Raw genomic sequence first — 20,089 nt, forward strand, 5'->3', positions numbered from 1 at the left:
CTTTGGACACAAGATGAAGTAACGTGCTGTGTAGTTTTTGCTGTAGGAGTCCAGACAGAACTTTCAAGTAAACAGGTTTAAGGACTCTGGGGAGTCCGTGTGACTGTTGCAAAGCATTCTGCTATTCATTCTGCACCTCCGAAGCAAATAATAAGGAGTCATAGTGGAACACTATAGATTTCTCTTTCCATGTGAAGTTAGCAGAAATTTAAAAAAAAAAAAAAAAAAATCCCGGAGTGGGAATCTTAATATTCCCGAAAGTTACCAGGCTTATCTTAGTGATGAATCACATAGTTTTATTTGGTTAGGGAATTAAGAAATTCAACAGTAGAGACTAACGGGGTGTTTATATTTCCCAACTATAATTTAGGATGAAAAGCACTGTGATTCACTATCTAAAAAATAACTATGGCCCTTAAAAATTCATTTGTACAGTGCTTTACAGAATACTGTCACAGTTCTATCACACGTTTCTCAAGAATTCTGAGGAGAAATAAATAACGTGAGGTGGTTTGAGCAGATTTAATTCGACCACCTATTATCAGACAGTTATTATACGAAGCCCCGAGGACCAAATATTTTGAAGAGCCGCAGTTCCCATCCGCAGAGAGTTAGTGTCTAAGGTGGGGCGGGGAGGGAGGAGAGGGAAGCAGCGGGTCTCCCTGGAGGACTGAGAAGCTTCACGAAGGATCCAGCATATGAGTTCAGACCTTAAGTATCAGGTGTCTGCCCTAAGCGAGCAAGGCGTGCGTGTCGCGTCCCGAAACAGCATGTGTGGCAGTTCGAGAGCATGGCAGATCACTGCCAGCGTGTAACAGACGACTCATGGGGTTAGGAGACTCGGGACCGGAAGCGAATCCAGCTCAAGTGGTGGCTGCTTTCTCCGACTCTGGTGGCGGAAAACGGTGGTTCCCGAGCATGCGTGAATCCATGAAGGGGCCGGGAGTGTTGAAGGCTGGCAGTGTCCTCGCGTGTGGGGCGGGCCGTGGTGCAGGGGCTCTCAAGGGCTAAAGGGCGCTACTCCACAAAGGTTCGGAGGAAGGGGGAGAAGGGGAGTAATGCTGTGTCTCTCTTCTGATGTCTCTGTTCTTTCCATACTGTACTCTGGAATTTTTGTTTTCCCTATATTCCAGCTCACTCAACCTTTCTTCAGTTGTGTCTAATGTGCTATTTAAGCTCGCCCAGTGAGGTTTCAATTTTCCTTACTAGATGTCCTGTTCGATTCTTTCTTTGAATCTGTGACACTTTTCCTTGTAGAGGGATTGAGAAATTTTTGGCAGTCATCTTCAGAGACAATCTGCCACAACCACATTAAACCAAGAAATGAGAGTTCCCATGTCGAGGGTGTGGGGTGTAGATGTGAGGGCGAGTAATTAAAGGATCGGAGTCATTAGGTTATTTATATATTTTTTTAACTACATTTCACTTTTTTTTAACAAGCTGTTGATTCTCTGTTACGAAAGATTAGGACATTATTTTCCTCAAAACACAATTTCTCAATTTTTATTCATTGTGCTTTCACTTTGTCGAGGCTTTAAAGATTAACATTCTGTTCCTGCTGTTTAACCTTAGTACTAATTTTAAATAGCTTTGTACTGTCTTCTGGTCTTCTGATTGTGCTCTAATTCCTGAATTATTAATTTTCATTTATCTCTTTATCATGTAGATTTCAACATCAGCTCCTTTTTTTTTCCCCCAAAAAAGGTTCGTGGGTGACTTTTACAAAATATGGATAGTTTCTTTTCAGCTCTGTTATAGAATTTTAGTCTCCATTTTAGACCCAATATTTTGTGTTTATTTTAGATATAGTTATAATTTTACATAGAGATAAAATAAATAACATATAGGGCTATCTTGTATTCCTCAGAGTTCTAGGTAACTGATAACTGCTTATTTTTCCGGTGGCGGCACAATTAATAACTAAGTATTTTTACGGTGGCGGCACAGTAAATGCTTCTTAGAATCGATTTACTTAGTGAACCATACTTTTATTTTTCTCCTCTCCGCACTTCCTGTTTTTATTTCCGTCGATGTCGAAATGTAATTTTTAATAAGTTTATTTTGTTTTAATTATAAACTCCGATTTAACTTGGTCAGTATTGCTTACATGTAAAAAACGATTGCTCATTGTAGTTTTCTCTAGTTGCATGTGTTTGTGGTGAAATGAATTGTTATTTCTGCGGGCTTATATAACGGGCCTGTTAATTACCTTAATGCATTGCTCTAAGAAGTTTTTATTCAATTTTTCTTTAATAAAAATTATTGTTTTTTACGTATATCAACGTTTTCTTCAGAAAGGTATAGTGACAGCATGACTTTTTTTTTTTTTTTTTTAAAGAAGTATGTTTCTGTACTGGTAAATTGCCCATCTCTTAAGTGGTCCTTGCCATATATAGTCATCAGAAGACAAAAGCGGTAATTCATGTATCTTGGCATCAGTTCCCTTCACACACCTCCCTCCCTTCTCGCTGGCTGCCTCAAAATCAAAGGGTCACACGTCACATTTCAACTAATGGCAGCTTGGAATTAATTTTCTTATTCATAGTAGTTTTAAGGAACTCATGGTTATTACTTCAAAATAATAAATCAGAGTTAATAAAAAGGTTGGCCAGCGAGATTTGGGTGGGGGGAATCCTTGAACAGATAGCTAAGAATGTTTTAAACATTCTTGTCCAGCTACTTACATATATAAACATTTCTTTCTGATACTATTAAAAACAATTATATTTTCATTATAAAGTTGTATGAACACTTTTCCATAGATAGAGAAAAAAAACCCCACAGCTTTCTACTTTCCAAAGCTAAAGGTAGAATTTAGATCAACAAATGGATGCTGTGGTTTTTCAGAGAGCGTTCTGGAACCTGACCTGACTGCTGAAGTAAAACCCTCCTCAACCTTTCAGTAGCTCCGAAACCATAGACACATTTCTTTGTCAAACTTCAGTTTCTCCATCTGTAAATTAGACAGGGCAGTAACAAAAGGGCCCGGCCCTGGTTAATGCTCAGTAAACAGTAGTGACCTTTTCCTCTTTCATGTTTATATTTTAGTCTATCATGTTTATATTTATTGTTATAGTCGTTGTTGTTGTAATTCTACATACATAACATGAGCCCCTAATTGCAAGGGCTAACTAAGATTTTGAACAGAGATGAGCAATAGACTTAAGGTAAAGGTCTTAGGCTGCAAAGACAGTTTTAAATAATTGTCCAGTGTAAACATGCTGGTAGAATACGAGTCTAAGAAAATCAATCGCTTTGGCCTCTATCAAAGTACAATAAAATTTAAAAGAAATCTCTCATTAACATGAAGCCAGCAGAAGACGTGACTAGCCACTTCAGCTTCATCTGTCCTCCTCCTCTTCGATTTTCTGAAAGCTTGGTCAGGACTTAGGTTAGCAGGCATCTTCCTCGAGTGCTTCAGAGTAAGACCTCTCTGTTTGTCTTTGTCTTTATCCTGTCCGATTATTTGATACCCTCCCTATAAATCACTGGAAACTAAAAGGTGCCTGGTTCCAGGGCAGCAGTCAGGACCGTTTAACTGTTGGTCTTAATTGACATCTTTCATTTAGTAGTTTGCAAAATACTGTTTCCTTCCAGTGGACTCTTTTACACGTATATTCTAAGTCTTCTAATGATTTTTAAGTAACTTGCCTCCCAGGCGACTGTAAAATAAGGTTTTAAGCAACAGTAACTTTATATTTTTTGCATTCTAAACCTTCCCCAGCCTCCTCAAATGCCAAACTTGCCTGCCTCCCTGGCATCTCTCAGCAGACGCCCTTATTCCATGTCACACAAAGAACAGATTCTATTGGCTAAGAAACCCTCGTAATGCTACTCCCAAACCCGCCAGTAGAACTGTGTTTGGACCTGTCTGCCTCCTTCCGTGGACGGGCTTGCTCTTCCTGACGGAAGCCAGTTCCTTGGGTGTGCTCTGGACTCCATCTCCTTCCTTCTTCTCGAGAACTTTATACTATGGATTGTCTTTTGTTTCTCCTGAATATACAGTCTCCCCTCCTCAGTCTCATCAATTGCCTCAAATTGTAAACATTTAAAACAAAAATCCAATCTGTTAAAAAAATATCTTGCCCCAGATTCTTTTGGGAGTTTTCTGAACTTATCTTTTTTTAAATTTTATTTTGTATAAGTGTGTGAACTTAAGCATTAATGCCCCAGTGTTTTAACTTAAGTGTAAAAAAGCTCGCAGTAGCTTTTCTTAATCCTTCTGTTGACATGTTCATGGAGGGAATGTCTAATTATTTGAGTAGTTTGTCACAGGCTTATTAATTTAAAAACCTGAAGATAATACTAGCTACTTATGGAACAAAAGGCTGCGTGCTGGTTAAAGCCTCAGACCCCTCTCTCTGTCTGGAGGTGGCTTTTTATGAAACTTTCTTCATCTTTTACCATTTCTGAAAACTTGGCCGTGTCTACGAGCTTCCGCCAGTTCAGTTACTCAGATTCCGTTTCTCCTTCCTCGTTTTCTTTCCTCACTCCGTCCCCAAAGACTACAGCAGCATACGGGATGCTCTTAATCCTCGGTGTTTTCTAATTGCTTGATGCTACCGGGAAACAGCAGGGGCTTGTGCTCCCGTCCAGCCACCCCCACGCCCCTCCCCGTGCCCCCAAAGCGAGGGAGGGGTGTATAGCACAAAAGTCTCAGAAATCTGTAAAGTTGTTCCTTTGCTTATACGGTCCATGAATACCCTCCCCGGCCCTCACTTGCTTAAAGGTATTCTGTTTGTTCTTAGACGTTCCCGTGGAAGAATGCCTCGCTAGTTTTTAGGAATCGGGGCGGTGGTAATTTCCAGGTAGCTCCTCCTCTGTATCCAGTCCAACGAGGACTCCGTGCCTGAGTGAGGGAAAGCTCCTGGCTCGCGGGGTTTCTTTCCCGCCTGGGCGTGTCCCTCACCCGCCAGTCACCCCTGTCCTCTCTGTCCTTGTCCCCCATGTGTCTCGGAAGCGGGTTCTCGCGCCCAGTTTCTTTTCGTTTCAGACTCACCAGAAGAGCTGGGTTTCCTCTGGGTTAGCTCTGGCACGTTCCAGTACCGTAGTCCAGGCCTCAGCCTGCTGCAGTGAGCGGACCCCAGCCTTCTTCAGCATTATCTTGCGCGTCTTCGAGGCTCGTGTCCTCCACCGACACCGAGTCTCTCACTGAGTTCCTGGTGTCTGATCGGCAGGTGTCACACACTGGTTAAAAGCTTGGCACTTTGGAGGGTGCTTACTAGTGTGACAGTGGCCAGTTGCCTAACTCTCCGAGTCTGTGTCCTCATCTGTAAAACGGGTCTGCCCACCTCTGTGAGCCAGGATTAACAGACATCCCAAAGCAGCGGTCACTCAAACAGTCTTCCTTGTAGAGGAAATTCCGGGCTAAGAAGCTCAGGTCCGGTAGGCTGATCCCATGGTTACCGGCAACCGTCTGTCATCGTTAGTCTGGGGCTTCCATCCAGGTGATGCAGGGTGACTTCTGCAGTTAGAGCCGTCGAGTCCATGTCCCAGGCAGTGAAATGGAGGCAGCAGGGCGGGGCAAAAGGCTCGCCTGGCCTTTTGGCTGACATTCCATTGGTCGGAACGCGATAACTTGGCCACAGCAGCTGCCACAGAACACTGGGAAATACAGGGATTTATCTGGTCCGGTGGCCACCCCGGTGGTGACAGGCGCCCAGGAGCGTAAAAGCGCCCTGCGCACCTGGCGTTTTTACGACCTCTGCTGCAAGATCAGCTGACCAGCACATCCCATTCATAGACCTTCCAGGGAAGTGTCTCCTAGGGTATCGTAATTCCCGAAACTTAGGCACACAACCGCAGGTGATTTCTCTGAAGGGGAGAGGTGGGTAAGGAGCACTCACCCCCTCGCCGCCTCGCCGCCTCGCCCCCTCGCCGGAACCGGAGCTTCAGTGGGCGCGGTTTCCGCCTTTTCACGTCATTAGCAATTCTTAAAATTGACTTAGTCGACATGTCTCTTTTTACTTTGATTTTTAAATTCTCAACTGCTTCTCTTTCCCACTGCCTTAAACCAAAAAGATCCTTGTTTTGGTACATATTTACCTTTTGAAAGATAAAGGCATTTATAAATCCCTTTAAAAGTCATTTAAAAATGTTTTATTACATTTTTCAGTTACATTTAAAGTCTTAGTGTGATACAAAGTGAAGAATGGGAGTGATTTTATTTAATGCATGGCCTTCAGCTTCACTAAACACCTTGGTTTTAACTGTTAAATTTTTATATCCAGCTCCGTTATTTTTCTGTGTACCCATCACCTAGTGAATTTTACAATATACAATTTTTTTGTTCTTTAGTAGGAAGAAATATAGGTGAACCACCTTTTCTTGCCTTTTACTAAGTACAATTGGCTTATCCAAATAATCTAAATTTTGAAAAGATAGAAGAGGAGAAGGAAATAAAACTGGGAACCAAAACGACATTTTTTGCGGCAGCGGGGTAGGCGAGACAACCCTTGGTTGACCTCACAGATTGCAAGGACCTTGTCAGGTAACAATCCCTTGTTTTTTTATGTTTTACATCTACAGCACCTGGTCTTCCTCGGTGGTCTCCCATCCAAGTACTAACCAGGCCCGACCCTGCTTGGCTTCTGAGATCAGAAGGGATCGGGCTTGTTCAGAGTAGCATGGCCGTAGACCCAAAATAACATTTTAATAAAGCCTGCTTCCAGTTTTCAAGGTAGCTGAATATTTATATACTGAAACCTAATGTTATTTTTTGACTGTTGCAACAAGTAGACATATATTTACCATGAAGGTCTGTGGTTGTCTTTTTTGGTTTGTCGTTTTATAAATCATTCACCTATGACTTAGATTCTTTTGTTTGGTGTTTCTCTCCCAGAATCATCCAACCTTTATAATAATTATTTCTGCATACAGCTGTATGTAGTCTTTCCTTTTGCTTTCTATACGTGTTTCTTTAAAAATACCTATACATGGGTAGGAAAAATATGCAAAAATAAATAGTTTTGCTAGGATGTAACATCATGGGTGTCTGCATTCATATTATTTTTAATGTGTTTTTAAACAATAAGTATAAATAAGAATTCATCAAATGGTATGGTACCCAAAGTAAATGCTACCATTGATATCAAAGTTAGTGTCATTCAACAGTTCTTAACCTTAAAAATGAGTTAATAAACATCTATTATAACGAGGCAAAATCAGTGGGGATGGAATTAGGAAATCAGACTTGCTCAATTTTCCACTTTAATAGGGTAGAAAAACATGTACTGAATATCCTGGAAGACAGTAATCAAAATTACTTTTAAAAAATTGGGCTTGTCTTCAGAAAGGAATTTTCAGAAAATAACTTGATCATTTAAAAAGCACATATAACTACTAAAACTTGCTTTTAAATGTCACCGAATACTCTGAAATCTGGGTTTGGAAAAACCTGTCATGCCATTAGGTTAACTTTTATATGACATTTAAGATATCGTGCCATTCAATGAATTTATATTTTATGCTAAGGAATAATTTTTTAAAGATATATGATAAAGAAATGTATTATAATTATCTTAGTCTTTAATGTCCAATTCATTATTTTTTCTCAGGTAACCAATGACTTAAATAAAACTAGAGTTTCCACATTTTATATACAAAATGCTTAATGTACATTTTTTGCATTTTTGGACTATTTAATTAAATATAGGTCATTTCTAAGCAATTTATAAGATTTATGTTAGTGATTTTTGTTTGATAGAAACTCTTGAACTGTTGTATATTTTTGTCAAGAGAAGTAAGAATACCGTCACCTCTTTATAAATTATTTTAGGCAGATTTTAAATTTCATCTTAGATGTTTCTCCCTGCCCAGCACATTTTCCTTTATCACCACCCCTTTAGTGTTTGTTCACAGAAGCAAATTAATTTTAATATTAGCTTAAGCAAAATATATTAGGAAGACAAGTCTGCTAGAGAAGTAGCCGTTGTCCAAATCAAAGCTAAGTGCAGATAACTTCTGAGCTGCCTGCTGTTTCAGATAGTCCATATTACATCTCTGCTTTTCAAGAATCCCTGTGATTCAGGTGCTCTCATTTTAACCTTGACTGACATCATTGCAGGTCAAAGCACTTATCATTTATTATGGTTATCTTTAAGATTGTGTTATCACATATATTACAGCGTACTGATTTTAAATTGCTAATGGAACAGCTACAATGATTATATTGTTCTTGTAGTTTTGTACATGAAGCTAGATCAAAGTCCCAAGAAACTCATCATATGTAACTTTAATACAAATGAAAACCGTATTTGTTGTAGCAATTAAAAGTATATTCGTATATCTTATAGTATTCATTACAATATTAAGCATGTTTCTTCACAGAAACAAATTAATTTTAGTATTAGCTTAAGCGAAATATGATTAGGAAGATAAGTCTGCTGGCGAAGTAGCCATTGTATATTTGGAAGTTAGAAGTTCTCTCTTCTGTTCATGTTTAAGTCGAAAGTCTAATTAATGTCAGTGTGTGTTTTTGTGCCTATTATTCATGGTTAGGTCATGAAGCTACCTTTACACTGGATAATAACCAGTGCTCATTGAAAGCCCGTGAAGAGTGAGACGCTTTACATATAATTTAGAATTTAATTGAAGCCTTATAAAAACTCTATCAACTAATCATTATTATATCCATTTTACTGTGAGGCTGTTTAAGTTCAAAGAAGTTAAGAATCTTGCTTACAGTCATGTTAGTGAAGTTAACTGAATTTGAACCCAAGTCTGACTCTGGAGCCCATGTGTGTTTCACTGTACATCAGTTAGGTAGACTGTACAAGTCATAAAAAGTTAACCTCCTTTTCAGTTACCCTGATATGTGAAAATCTAGATGAACTAATAAACAGATTTGGGATATTCTTTGCTCTTGTGAGATGACTCACGTTATGTTCTTCAAATGGCATAACATTAAAAATATTATGTGTCATCCAAAAATCTAGTTTCACTAAGCATTGTAAGAGTACCTGCATTGTGAGATTTTGTCAGGTGAGGCAAACCCGTATTTTCATATTCTGTATTCAGCACGTACTTCAAGAATGCCTGTTTCATGCCAGTTTCTAGGTGTTAGGGATGTAAGGGGCCTGCAGAAGCAGACACGGTTCCTGCCGGCTCTAGAACTGGAATACGTGGGTTCATATCTTGGCTCCACCTTTACCTCTTAATAACCATGTGATCTTAGCAGGGTTCTTAGTCCTCTGAGTCTCTTTCTTCATCTGTAAAAATGGAAGACTAACAGTACCTTTCTTAGGGTCCTCATGAGGATTACTTAAGGTTATGTATGTTCATCCCATCATGTCTGGCATATGATAAATAAAACAATATTATCTTTTATTATCATCTTAGAAAGCATTTGCCATATAAGTAATTTTCTTTTTTAAAAATAACAACAAGCTTAATCTGTGTCATTATCTTCAGTCTGGGATAGTAGTTATCTTTCTTATATTATTTGAAAAGTCTCATAAGTGTTTCATTTGTTCTGCGTGCTGCCATAAACATTTTAGAAATACAGCATACCAGAAGCTATGTTTTATTTTTCACATTTTAAGAACAGTGCTGCAGTCACTGTTGGGGTCAGTCTGAATACAGGAGTATATACGTTTTGTTCATGCCAGGTATAGTAACCTACTTTTTTCACCTTTCTCCTGAAAAAGAAGGTAAGAAGTCACTTTGTGGTTTTTTCTTTGGAGAACAGTGAGTGCAGACAAAAATATTATGACAGCTTCATTCTGACTTAACGATTGCATTTCGTATTTCTTGAGGTTTATGAATATTTTTAGAAAATAGTAAAATTAAAAAGTAGGTATTTTTTCTACACTTGCAACAACACAATATTTAGGCACTTGAATACGTAAATCCAAGTGCAAGTAATTTTGCATTTTAAAAGGTACATTTATTAAAAGTTACAAGAGTAAGTATTGTAGTCACATTTACTTCTAGATTATTAAGTTGTTTGATAAATCATGTCATGATTTGTCATGAGCTAGAGGAGGAATTATATGCATCCAGATACAGTTTTTTAGAGACAGACATAAAATGCATGACAGATTTTTTTAAGTAGTGGTTTCCATCAATAATCTGTTTTAAAGTTAAATTCTCTTTTTGTGAATTGATACAAAAACCTTACTTATACTTCTAAGAAAATTTGTTTATCTCTTGAAGAAAGATACATCAGGGCTGTTTTTTATCTGTAATGAAATCCTGTTAGAGAAATCTTGCTTTGACATTAAATCACTACCACGATTTTCATTACCAAAGTCCAAATGCCAAGGAAAAGTCAGCTCATAAGCTGGATATGTATATAAACAGTTCAATTATAGTAACAGCTAAAATAGTTTATGATTATTTTCTATTTTCATAGTTCCTTTTAATCCCAATTAAACCATTTTCAAGTACATAAGAGAAAAATTTGATGTTTTAGTAGAAAGTTTTTTCTTGTTATATATAAAAGAAAGTTGTGTGGTTGATTAGGAGTATTTTTTAATGTGAATTTTAAAAAGACTTTTTGTATAACAGATTTTAAAATATTTCTTTTAGTACATACAGCCAACTTTCGTCATTACCTTAGATATTGTAGCTAGAAGTCAGTTGTAGTTCTAAGGATATTAACTTTGCTGCTAATTCTAAATTTATATGTGTAAGCCAACTTTTGGCATATATGGTAATTTATATAATAACGTCGGTCAAGATTTTCAGAAATCTTTTGTTGAAGTTTGTTAAAATTGAGATTTAGTTACCAGTTTTAATGGTTAAATTTTGAAGGAGCAAATTTAAGATGTAATTTGTTCTTAGAATCCAAAGAAAATAAGTGGCATAGAAATGATTAGCTGTTCATTGGGAGGAAAAAAATACACTCACATTTAAAGCTGAGTTTCTAGATTATTTCATTGAGACAGCCACATATAAAATTTAATTTTAAAGAATAACTGCTTGATTCGCATGAAGTAAAGAAATTAAACACAATTCAATGAGTCTCAGATTTAGCATCAGAAGAGGTACTGAAAAAGAATCAATGAAGTTCTTTCATAAGAATAATGTTTAGTGATGCTAATTTAGTATTTGTGAGCTTGATAAATGAATAGATTAAAATTTAGAGTGCTTCTGAAAACGAACTCCTGTATTACTCTAATACCATACTCTGTTAAAACTAAGTTGTTCACACTGTGATGGAGCTCAGCCTGCAAAGAAACACATTTGCTGATTTTTGTCACTTGCAAGACCAGCCACGGTTACTGTATCCTGCTAGTTGACTACATCAATGCAGAACAATGTGTGAAATCATCTAGTGGTACTGCTTGTTTTAAAAGTGACATATGTAACTTTTTATTATATTATTAATACAAGCAAAGAAGCTGTTAGTGCTTTTATTTTTATTTTTTATTTTCATCAAGCAGTTTTCTAGGAATGTTGAGCAGTATATCAATTCAACTGTAATTCTGGTATGCAATACAGAAACTGTGAATGAGCTTTTGGTGCCTGCTTTTAAAAATTAAATCAATAGCTTTAAAACCTTGCAGTCTCATTTGGTTTCACTACACTGTTTTAGTAGATCTGAACATCTATTTTGCTCTCGGTGGTTAATTTTACAGTTCAGTTTCTTTGTAGATTTTTGCCATTAAGTAGAAAAGATTTTAAATCTTGTAGCCCCTTAAAATATTTTATTACCACTTACGTAAATGAATGATAACGTACATGCTTGTTTATTGTGGAAGCACCCAAGACATTCTGATTGAAAAACAGCTTAAGGACAAATAAACAAATAGCAAAAGCATTCAGTCTTTATTTACAGTATGTAGATGGTCACTGTTTTCGGTTTAAAGTGAAAAAAAAACAGCAGGAAACCCTACAGAAGGACATCTGGAGCAACAGAATTTACATACCGTGAGCTTACAGTAATTGATGAGCAGCAGGGCTCTGAATGCAGAGCTAGCTGGGCACGTTGTCTGGGATGCCTTTGACGCTGTGGTTTTCCGAAGCTTGCTGGCTGCATGCTTGTTGCCTTTGTTCGTGGCACAGGTAATTACTTGATAAAATGAAGTGCATCGCTGTGAACAATTGACCCTTTGGAGCAGTCCAGGCTGGTCAGTAGTCTGAAGCCACACTTTAAGGCCATCATTATAGCCTCAAACTTAAGAGTTTCCAAGGTGCAGACAAAGGTGTTGTCCTCCTTCAGTACAAGTCGAGTGCCATTTTCAGACTTAATGAAGTATTTGAATTGAATGATGTTTGATGATATTGAAAACTCCTCTGGAAATCCGTCCAGCCTGCTTTTGGACACCAGGACGATGCGAGATTTTATTTTTGATATGAAATCAGGAGCATTGCAGAAGATTCTCAGTCCTTGGGAGCGATCGTGGTTGTCTGTTATTTCCAAGAAAGTGGTCTCTCTGGGCGTTAGCTGCTCCTTCTCCCACCTGGATTTCACCTCCTCCGCCAGTCCCTTGAGCTGAAAGAATTCTGCTTCTTGTGCGAGAAGTTGATTTTCTCGAAACCCTTCTGGCAGTAGAAGTTCTCCATTTCGTAGGAAGTTTAGGACATGCCTGAAGAGGAGCCCATCCCTGTCTATGAAATAATGACCATCAGCATCAAACGGGCAGAGGATTTTTCCATTTACTATACCTTCAAGGAAAGTGTCTGGGTACTTGGTCAGTGTTTGTTTTTGAGTAATGTATAAATATCCACCCACGTTGAGGGTCATCAGTGTGGATTTGCAGTTCTTTCCTTGATCAGCATCTTCCAGGCTGTTGTGTTTCCCTTCATATTCCTTTTCCTTTTCTCTCCTGTTTAGTTTACGCTCCATTTTTGAAAATGCTATTTCAGATGCTAGTTCAGCTTGTTCTTCTTGGCTCTGAGATTTTTTAAAAAGAAACACTGCCAAACAAACACGCCTTTCTTCAGCTCCAGCCCGGTGATGGAATGGAAATGCTGGCAGCGTCGCCTGCTCTGTCCCCTGGGCTTTGCAGTAGGTGGCGTTTCAGCTGTGTATGCAGGAGCTTTCTGGAGTAAGACGGAGAGGGGAGGGGTGGATAATTTGCATTTAACTGTGTCAGGGAAGGAATTCGTTGTGAAAAGATTTTCATGTGCACTCTTTGACGTGATAAAAGTTACGCAGAATAAATTGAATTTCCTCTTGGCAGTTAAGGAATTACAGATGTTTAATTCTCCAGCTAAGTGTGAGTTTTTATCCATTTCTAAATGTCTGTTAAGTTGTTACTTAATACTGAATAACACTGTCATCTTTTGGAGAATAATGTATATCGAATTAGTGTCATTTTAAAAAGTAAATTGTAAATAGGAAACCTAAAGAAAAAGGCACTAGTATAGAATTTTCTCCTATAAAAAGTCACAAATTTCACAGTGGTGTAGTCACTTTGGAAACCCAACCGAGAATATTTAAACCTGTTATTTGTGACATGCACTTGAGTCTAATTGGATTTGCATGTGGTTCTGATTTGGGGATCTTTAGTAAGTGAGAAGACGTTTTCTTAATTTCCTTTAACAAAAGGTTCTGCTATTTTTTTTTTTTTTTTACCCTAAAGGTAAAAGATCAAATATACAGCCTTTGCAGTAATTTTTTTGGAGGGGGGGGTTAAGATATTCTATGGAAAATTCATAAGCTTGCCTCACTCTACCTGTTTCAGTGCTGAGCAAAATACTTGGACTAATGTAGAAAATATAACTCTCGTGTCTGTACGTGTGTGTACATGTGTGTGTGTGTGTACGTGTACGTGTGTGTGTGTGTGTGTGTGTGTGTGTGTGTGTGTGTTTGGGAAGATAAAAGAGAGTCAAAATACCTACTATAAAATGGTGTCATCGGAAAGTTAGTTGGTTTTTTGTTGTTGTTTTCAGTGTTCACAAAGGATCAGAGAAAGAACCAAACCTAAGCTTTTTATTTTTAACTGTGGGAGCTGAAAAAAATGTGTGTATGGTGTTTTCCCCCTTTTTTTTTTCCTTCTTCCCCCTATAACTTGCCTTCCAAAGCGTTTTAGTGATCTGAGCTTTCAATTCTAGAATTTAAAGTCTCAGCAATGTGAACATGTCCCCAGTACACTATTATTTCCCTGGTCCGTCTGCCAAATTAGTCTGGGAAAACTACATTGTTCTCAATTAGACTAGATTTTATATTAAGCTGATTTATATATATTTTTTACATTAAAGGTTTTTAAAAATTATTCAACTATGTTGATAGAAATATTGGAGCAGGTTTTTCTAAAAATGCTACCTCATATTTTCTGTAAACCTTGTTAGATTTTTTTCAGATATAAAAAAATTATCTTCTTAATTATAGTAGATTTTGTATTTAACATTTATGTGTCATGGAGATTTATTAAAAGTTCATTGAAATCAAACTAGAAATCTAAGGTATACATTTTTTAGGGCTGAATTTTTGTCTAGAGACCATGAAATTCAGCCTCTTCATTTTACCCAACATGAAGCTGCATTCTAGAGAAATGTCAATGTTTTATCTAGAACTTGAGTTTGCTCAAGGGCAACACTTGGACTGAAGCTCCCTCCCAGTCCTGCACCACGTGTGACTGCCGTCACAGTCACACAGTTTCGTGTGTGTGTGTGTGTGTGTGTGTGTGTGTGTGTTGCCTTTGCTTTTTTGCAGTTCTGTCTCTTCTAGGGATATGACTTTTTAAGAACTACTTCACAGTGGTGAAGATTTTTTTTTTTGGTACAACTTGAAAATGTTTTCATGGGATTCTTATGTTACTCGTCGATACACACGAGTAGACCATATAATGACAAAATCAAAGCATGTAACAGTTCGTTTATAGGTAAAGTCCTCTTTAAATGAACTTCACGGGACACAGTGTGTAGAGGATGACCACGGGGTGGCGGTAGACACTGCTCGTGTGTTCATGGGCACAGAGCTGAGCCCCGGGCGGTGGGCTCCCGCGGCGGGCAGGTGGATGGGGCTGCCGGACCGTGACTGCCCCCCACCTCCGGCCGCCACACACGGCCGCCAGCCTTTGCTGACTTGCTCACCTCTCGCTTCTGCTGCTTGGTTTTTAGAACTACTGGTGCTTGTTCTTTGTTTCTGTCGCTTGGCTGGACGGACCAAACCACCCCGTCATGTGCCTCTGACCCTGATCATCATCACTCTCTCTACACTTCACGCTGGTGCTCTTCGCTTCCGCAGACCTGGCGTGCGATTTGTTTGCCACCTGTGGCCTGGTCTTAGTGGCTAGAAGCTTATCTGAATCCATAAGACTTTTCTTTTGTGTCCTGTTGCCCCATTTGCAGTCTTCAGAAAGATGGCACCCAGTAGGCCCCACCTCACCCCATCACCCCATGTCATCCTCGCTACAGAAGTTTCAGGGGTCGTTGATCATCGCTGCCTGACCTGGTCCACGTGCCCCCTCGGGGAGCGCCAGCTTGTCTGCTTTTAGTCTGTTCTGAATTCACATTTACCTGCTTGCAGGGTGAGGGGAGTGTCAGTAAGGTCCACACAGCCCTCACTGTGGAGGTGATGCTTTAGTGTCGGCGCCCGGGGGAACATCCCCGCTTTATGTGACTGCGTTTCTCTGCCTCACCGGAGATACAAGCCGAAATTAATCAGTTCAGTAGTTTCAGCAGAAGAGCTTAACCCACACGTCAAAGATGAGCTCGCTTAGATCCACTAGACTTGAGGGTTTCATCTGCTTTGCTGGCAGAAAGGTTTTTTTTTTTTTTTTAAAGTGGGTGCCCAGTTTTCTGCTCAGCACCTTTGCCCATTATTAGAGTTAGATCACCTCCCTCCGACGTCTGCAGTCATGTTTGTAAGAGGCCGTTAGCCAACTTGAGGATTTAGACAAAGCCATTGTCAGGTCCTTGGAATGAGTGTGTCCGTCGGTTAGGCCCAGAATCCTAACCAGACTCTAGCACACCTCCCAGCACGTGGTGATGCTCATCTCCACTGTCTGCGTTCCAGGCCAGTGGGAGGTGTTCCCCGTCTTACCCAGCAACCCCGATGGGAAGTGACGTCACCGTCATTACCGTGACTGAATGTGAGAAACAGTCATTTTGATATTCAGCTACGACTATTTTACTTCAGTGCTTTTTCTGTGTTAAAGAATAAAAATAAATTGCACAGTATAATGTATTAACATATTTCAGGAATCAAGAATTTTTCCGTTTTAATCTAATTCCCTGAATGTCCAAACTTTTGTTTTGTTTTGAAATAGAAATTTTGTTTGCATTAGATGTTGTTTGGTACCAGGCTTGGACTAACCCAAGTGCATCCCTCGCCCCCCACCCTCACCCACCACCTTATGGAGCCTGTCCAACCATCTATGCAGAGTGCTTGTGTCATCCTGGGATCGTTGGCTGTAACCTCTGGCCGGGAGGCCATGTGGTTGGGTAATTCCAGCCAGATGATACACTTGCAAATGTTCTGCAGTGTTGAACTGGGTCTTCAGAGAAGCCCAGAATCTTTGCTGCATCTGCCAAATTTTAAGCCTTGTTTCAGGAGTGTAGGAATGAATAATGTACTATGTATCAAAGGGAGCACAAATAAAAATGACATACTGAATGAGAAGTTCAGGCAAAATTCCATCATTTCATTGCTTTTCATTACAGAGGTAACCTTGAAAACAACTTAGTAATGATATTAACTCATATTTTAAATGTGCTTTGGGAGGTGAGTGTTTCAGGAAAACCTCTGTTTTATAATCCTATAAGCAGAAGTCATTTAAGTTTTTTAAAGCAAGTTTTCCTTTTTTTGAAGTGTAGCCTATGCATTATTATTCACTGGAAAATTTCATTGTAACCACATGAGCAAAGCATTTGCGTGAGCCATCAAATGAACACTGAAATTGTATTATTGTGTAGAACTCATTTTTTAATGCTATTTGACCAAACAGAATTTTGCCTTCTCTTTGGGAAAGAGATGTTATAAGTTAATAACTATTATCTACGATCTAAACATGAGGGACATTACTTGTGAAAGTAATACAGATTTGAAACCAGGGCCCAAAGGTTCTCTGCTCCCAGATGCTGTCCCCTGCCACTGTCCTCTTAGACCCTCTTGTGTCTTTAGTGATGAGATGCCGTGGAGGAGAGGGAGGGGATGGAATGTGATGGTTCACAGGTGCAAACGCCGTTTCTCACTCACAGAGCACAGTGACTGAACTAGGAACGGAGAACTCTCATACTGCATAGTTTTTGACGTTTCACATTTCTGAAATGTTAAGTCATTCAGGCTCTGTGTCAAAATTATTGGCTTATAAAAGTTTCCTGGCAGAATTTTGTCTTTCTTAGTGACACATAATAAAATAAGGGGGACTGTTACAAATGATGGTGTCTTAGATTTGATGAAATAGCTGAGCAGTTCTGTGAGCTATTACCCCAGTACCACCAGAAAATAAAATTAACAGATAATTAACAGATACAGGGAGAGGAAAAGGGGGAAGGAGTGAGAGAAAGAGAAGTACCTGGGCAGCAGTTTTCAGCCCTGGCCGCAGTGTATCAGAATTATCTGGGGGGTTATGAAGGGACCACTGCCTCTTGTCTTCTACGCAGTTAGCGTAGGCTCTGCGGGGGTGCGCCCGGTGTGTTTTAATAGCTCTCCAGGGCATTCTAACAACCAGTTTGAACTACCACATTGAGGATGTCGATGAGCTCGGAAGGGGACCTACCTCGAGGAGTTCTTAGTGATGGGGTCGTGGTTTCAGTCCTGTCATCACGAGGGTCACGTACTAGTAAAGCATCTGGAAAACCACGAAGAACTAAACCAGTGTGGTACTGCTACTCTTCCTGATTAAGATGGCTAAGAGAAAGGTCTCTGAGGGTGAGGTTAATGAAACCGGATCGTATTCAGTTGACTTGAAAATGTCATCCGGTCGTCTGTAGGTGTTTCGTTAATACCGTGCCCCTCGTTATACTGTAGTCTCTCTCAGCGCAGGATCTGCATTTTTCTTGCTTTGTGCCCCTCATCACATAGGACAGTGTTTGGCACTATTTAACTAAAAAGTAGCACTTTAGTAAAAGCCTTTTCTCCAGAAGACTTCATCTTTCCTGGAATGATTTGTTTTTCTATTTAATCACTTTTGCTGTTATTTTTTAATCCTTTCTAGTTTCAAGTGCAGTAGCCAAAGCAGGATTGCACCCTTTGATAATGCTCTAACCAAAAATAACTATTACAATAGTATGATTTTCCTTCCCCTTTTCATTTATTATTATATCACAGTGTTACTTCATATATTTTATGGCTGTATTTTATTCCTGGGTTTTATTCAGCCTTTTATTCTCGAAAGGAACTTTAAGGTTAGGGGTTACGTCTATTTTCACAAGCTCACGACATCATGCACACATCTGTACTTACGACACTTCTACGTAGATTAATTATGCTCGTGACGTAACAAGGAAAAGGGCCACTGCAATCTGAAGGACAAGAGGAATGATAGCTTGTGAACTTGCTTTGTCAGCATGAAGACATACAAGTGTCTGTTTTTAAAATGCCCGGTCACTAAGTTATTCCTTTGCTCAAGCATCGGTTGTAGGTTCTGAAGACTCATAGAACAAACCCCTTCGCATATTTAAGGCCTCGCCTTTGGTTTTGCAGCTTGCTCCCCTTTCTCCTCCTGGGCAGGCAGTTTTGTAATTCACAGATACTCTGATCAGCACGACAGCGCCCCTAGTGTAGGGAGGTGCACACAACCCCCTGCCTCCCGTCCGCAGGGCACATTGACAGCAGTGCTTCGAGGGAAGAACTTGAGATGTTTTCTCACTGAATTCTAGTCCTCAAATTATGGTTTCAATATTTGGTTTAAGACTGGAATTCCCAGTGCATTAGGCATATTCGTAATTTGAATACTATTATAAGAAAGCATATTACAGAAACTTTTGGGAGTTTTGTTACTTTTGAGGTAAGTGATCGAATGCTAACTATAGATTTATTGAAATCTGAGCATGATCTTTTATTCCTAAAATTTCTGAAGATGACCTATAAATCAGAACATCAGTTCACAGATTTGAATAACATGAAGATCACCTTCTTTAGAGAGATTGCAAGTTTGCCTAACTGGTTTGTTAGGGTGCCAGGCGTTGTGTTGATGAGCCTTACTCTGCAAACCACAGGCAAGAATCTGCTAGGAAAATGTTTTAAAAGAGGAGAGTGGAGACCACTAGGAATATTGGAAATGATTTACCTGCTTTGTGGAAATATTCTCTTCGTTCCTTTTCCAGAGAGGGTAGACAGATGTAATGCGAACGTGAATCAGGAAAGTTGCTTTAAAGGTCCCGAGGATCAGGCCAAAACCTCGGTTACTGGCCCAGCAGTCCGCGTTGTAACTCGAGTCGTGAGTGCTCTTAAAGGTGTCACCCCGAGCCGGACTCAGAGTGGGAGCAAGCACCTGCAGCCTCCTCCTTGGCATACCTGTCTCGTCACGTGACAATGCTGGTACACACCCTGCCTGCTTGCTTATTACTTCACCTCGTTCAAACCCTTAACTCGTATGAAGTGCCAGTCACTTATTTCTCATGAATTCTTTAATGTAGAGTGTGTCTCAGATTAAAAGAGAGTAAGAATTCAGCCCACAGCAGAAGTTTGTATATTTTCAAGTCTTGGGCAGCTTCTCAACATTTCGTTATTGTTCCAAGAAATAATTTCTAATTTCTATTCAAAGAAAATTTGATTATATCTAGATCTTTTTTTAAAGTATTAGAGCAAATAAAATAAACACCAGTGAAATAATAAAACTTCCCTGATTAGAGGGGAAGTCCAGTTGTATTGTTTGTTTTTTCTCTTTTTTAGAGAAATCTCAGCAATTTCGTTGCTGACGCCCAGAGATGTGAAGTTACTTCTCCAAAATAACACCGCATTTGTGACAGCATCAGAACTAGAAGCCTCAGTTCTTTTATAGGATGTTTTGAGTACTTAACTTTTTAAAATTTTCTCTCAATTTTTTTCTGAAACTAGGTAGCAGGATATAGATAAATAAAATAGCATCACCAAAAGCATAGGTTCACACTCATTAAGATTATTTTGGTTGCAAATAGCAGAAACCAATGATTAAACCAGTCTAGGGGGAAAAAGGAATGGGGAAGAGGGGGGCAAAATTTAGAAGGGATCCTGGACTATTACCCGAATCCAGAGAAGAATTGGACAAGT

At 39.2% G+C, this 20,089-nt stretch overlaps 2 protein-coding genes and 1 pseudogene across 2 annotated transcripts in view; 1 reads left to right on the forward strand and 2 right to left on the reverse strand.

Moving 5' to 3' along the window:
* The window catches only part of GTF2F2 (general transcription factor IIF subunit 2), a 112,875-nt gene that overhangs the window by 39,573 nt on the left and 53,213 nt on the right, over positions 1-20,089 (forward strand). The window lies entirely within an intron of this gene.
* LOC112482292 lies at positions 6,520-6,638 on the reverse strand (annotated as a pseudogene).
* KCTD4 (potassium channel tetramerization domain containing 4) lies at positions 11,093-13,070 on the reverse strand. Its single transcript, XM_006914960.2, has one exon. The coding sequence runs from the start codon at positions 12,791-12,793 to the stop codon at positions 12,014-12,016; it is 780 nt and encodes a 259-aa protein (XP_006915022.1). The 5' UTR covers positions 12,794-13,070; the 3' UTR covers positions 11,093-12,013.

This window comes from Pteropus alecto, unplaced genomic scaffold, assembly GCF_000325575.1.
Source record: "Pteropus alecto unplaced genomic scaffold, ASM32557v1 scaffold35, whole genome shotgun sequence".
In the NCBI taxonomy this organism is placed as follows: domain Eukaryota; kingdom Metazoa; phylum Chordata; class Mammalia; order Chiroptera; family Pteropodidae; genus Pteropus; species Pteropus alecto.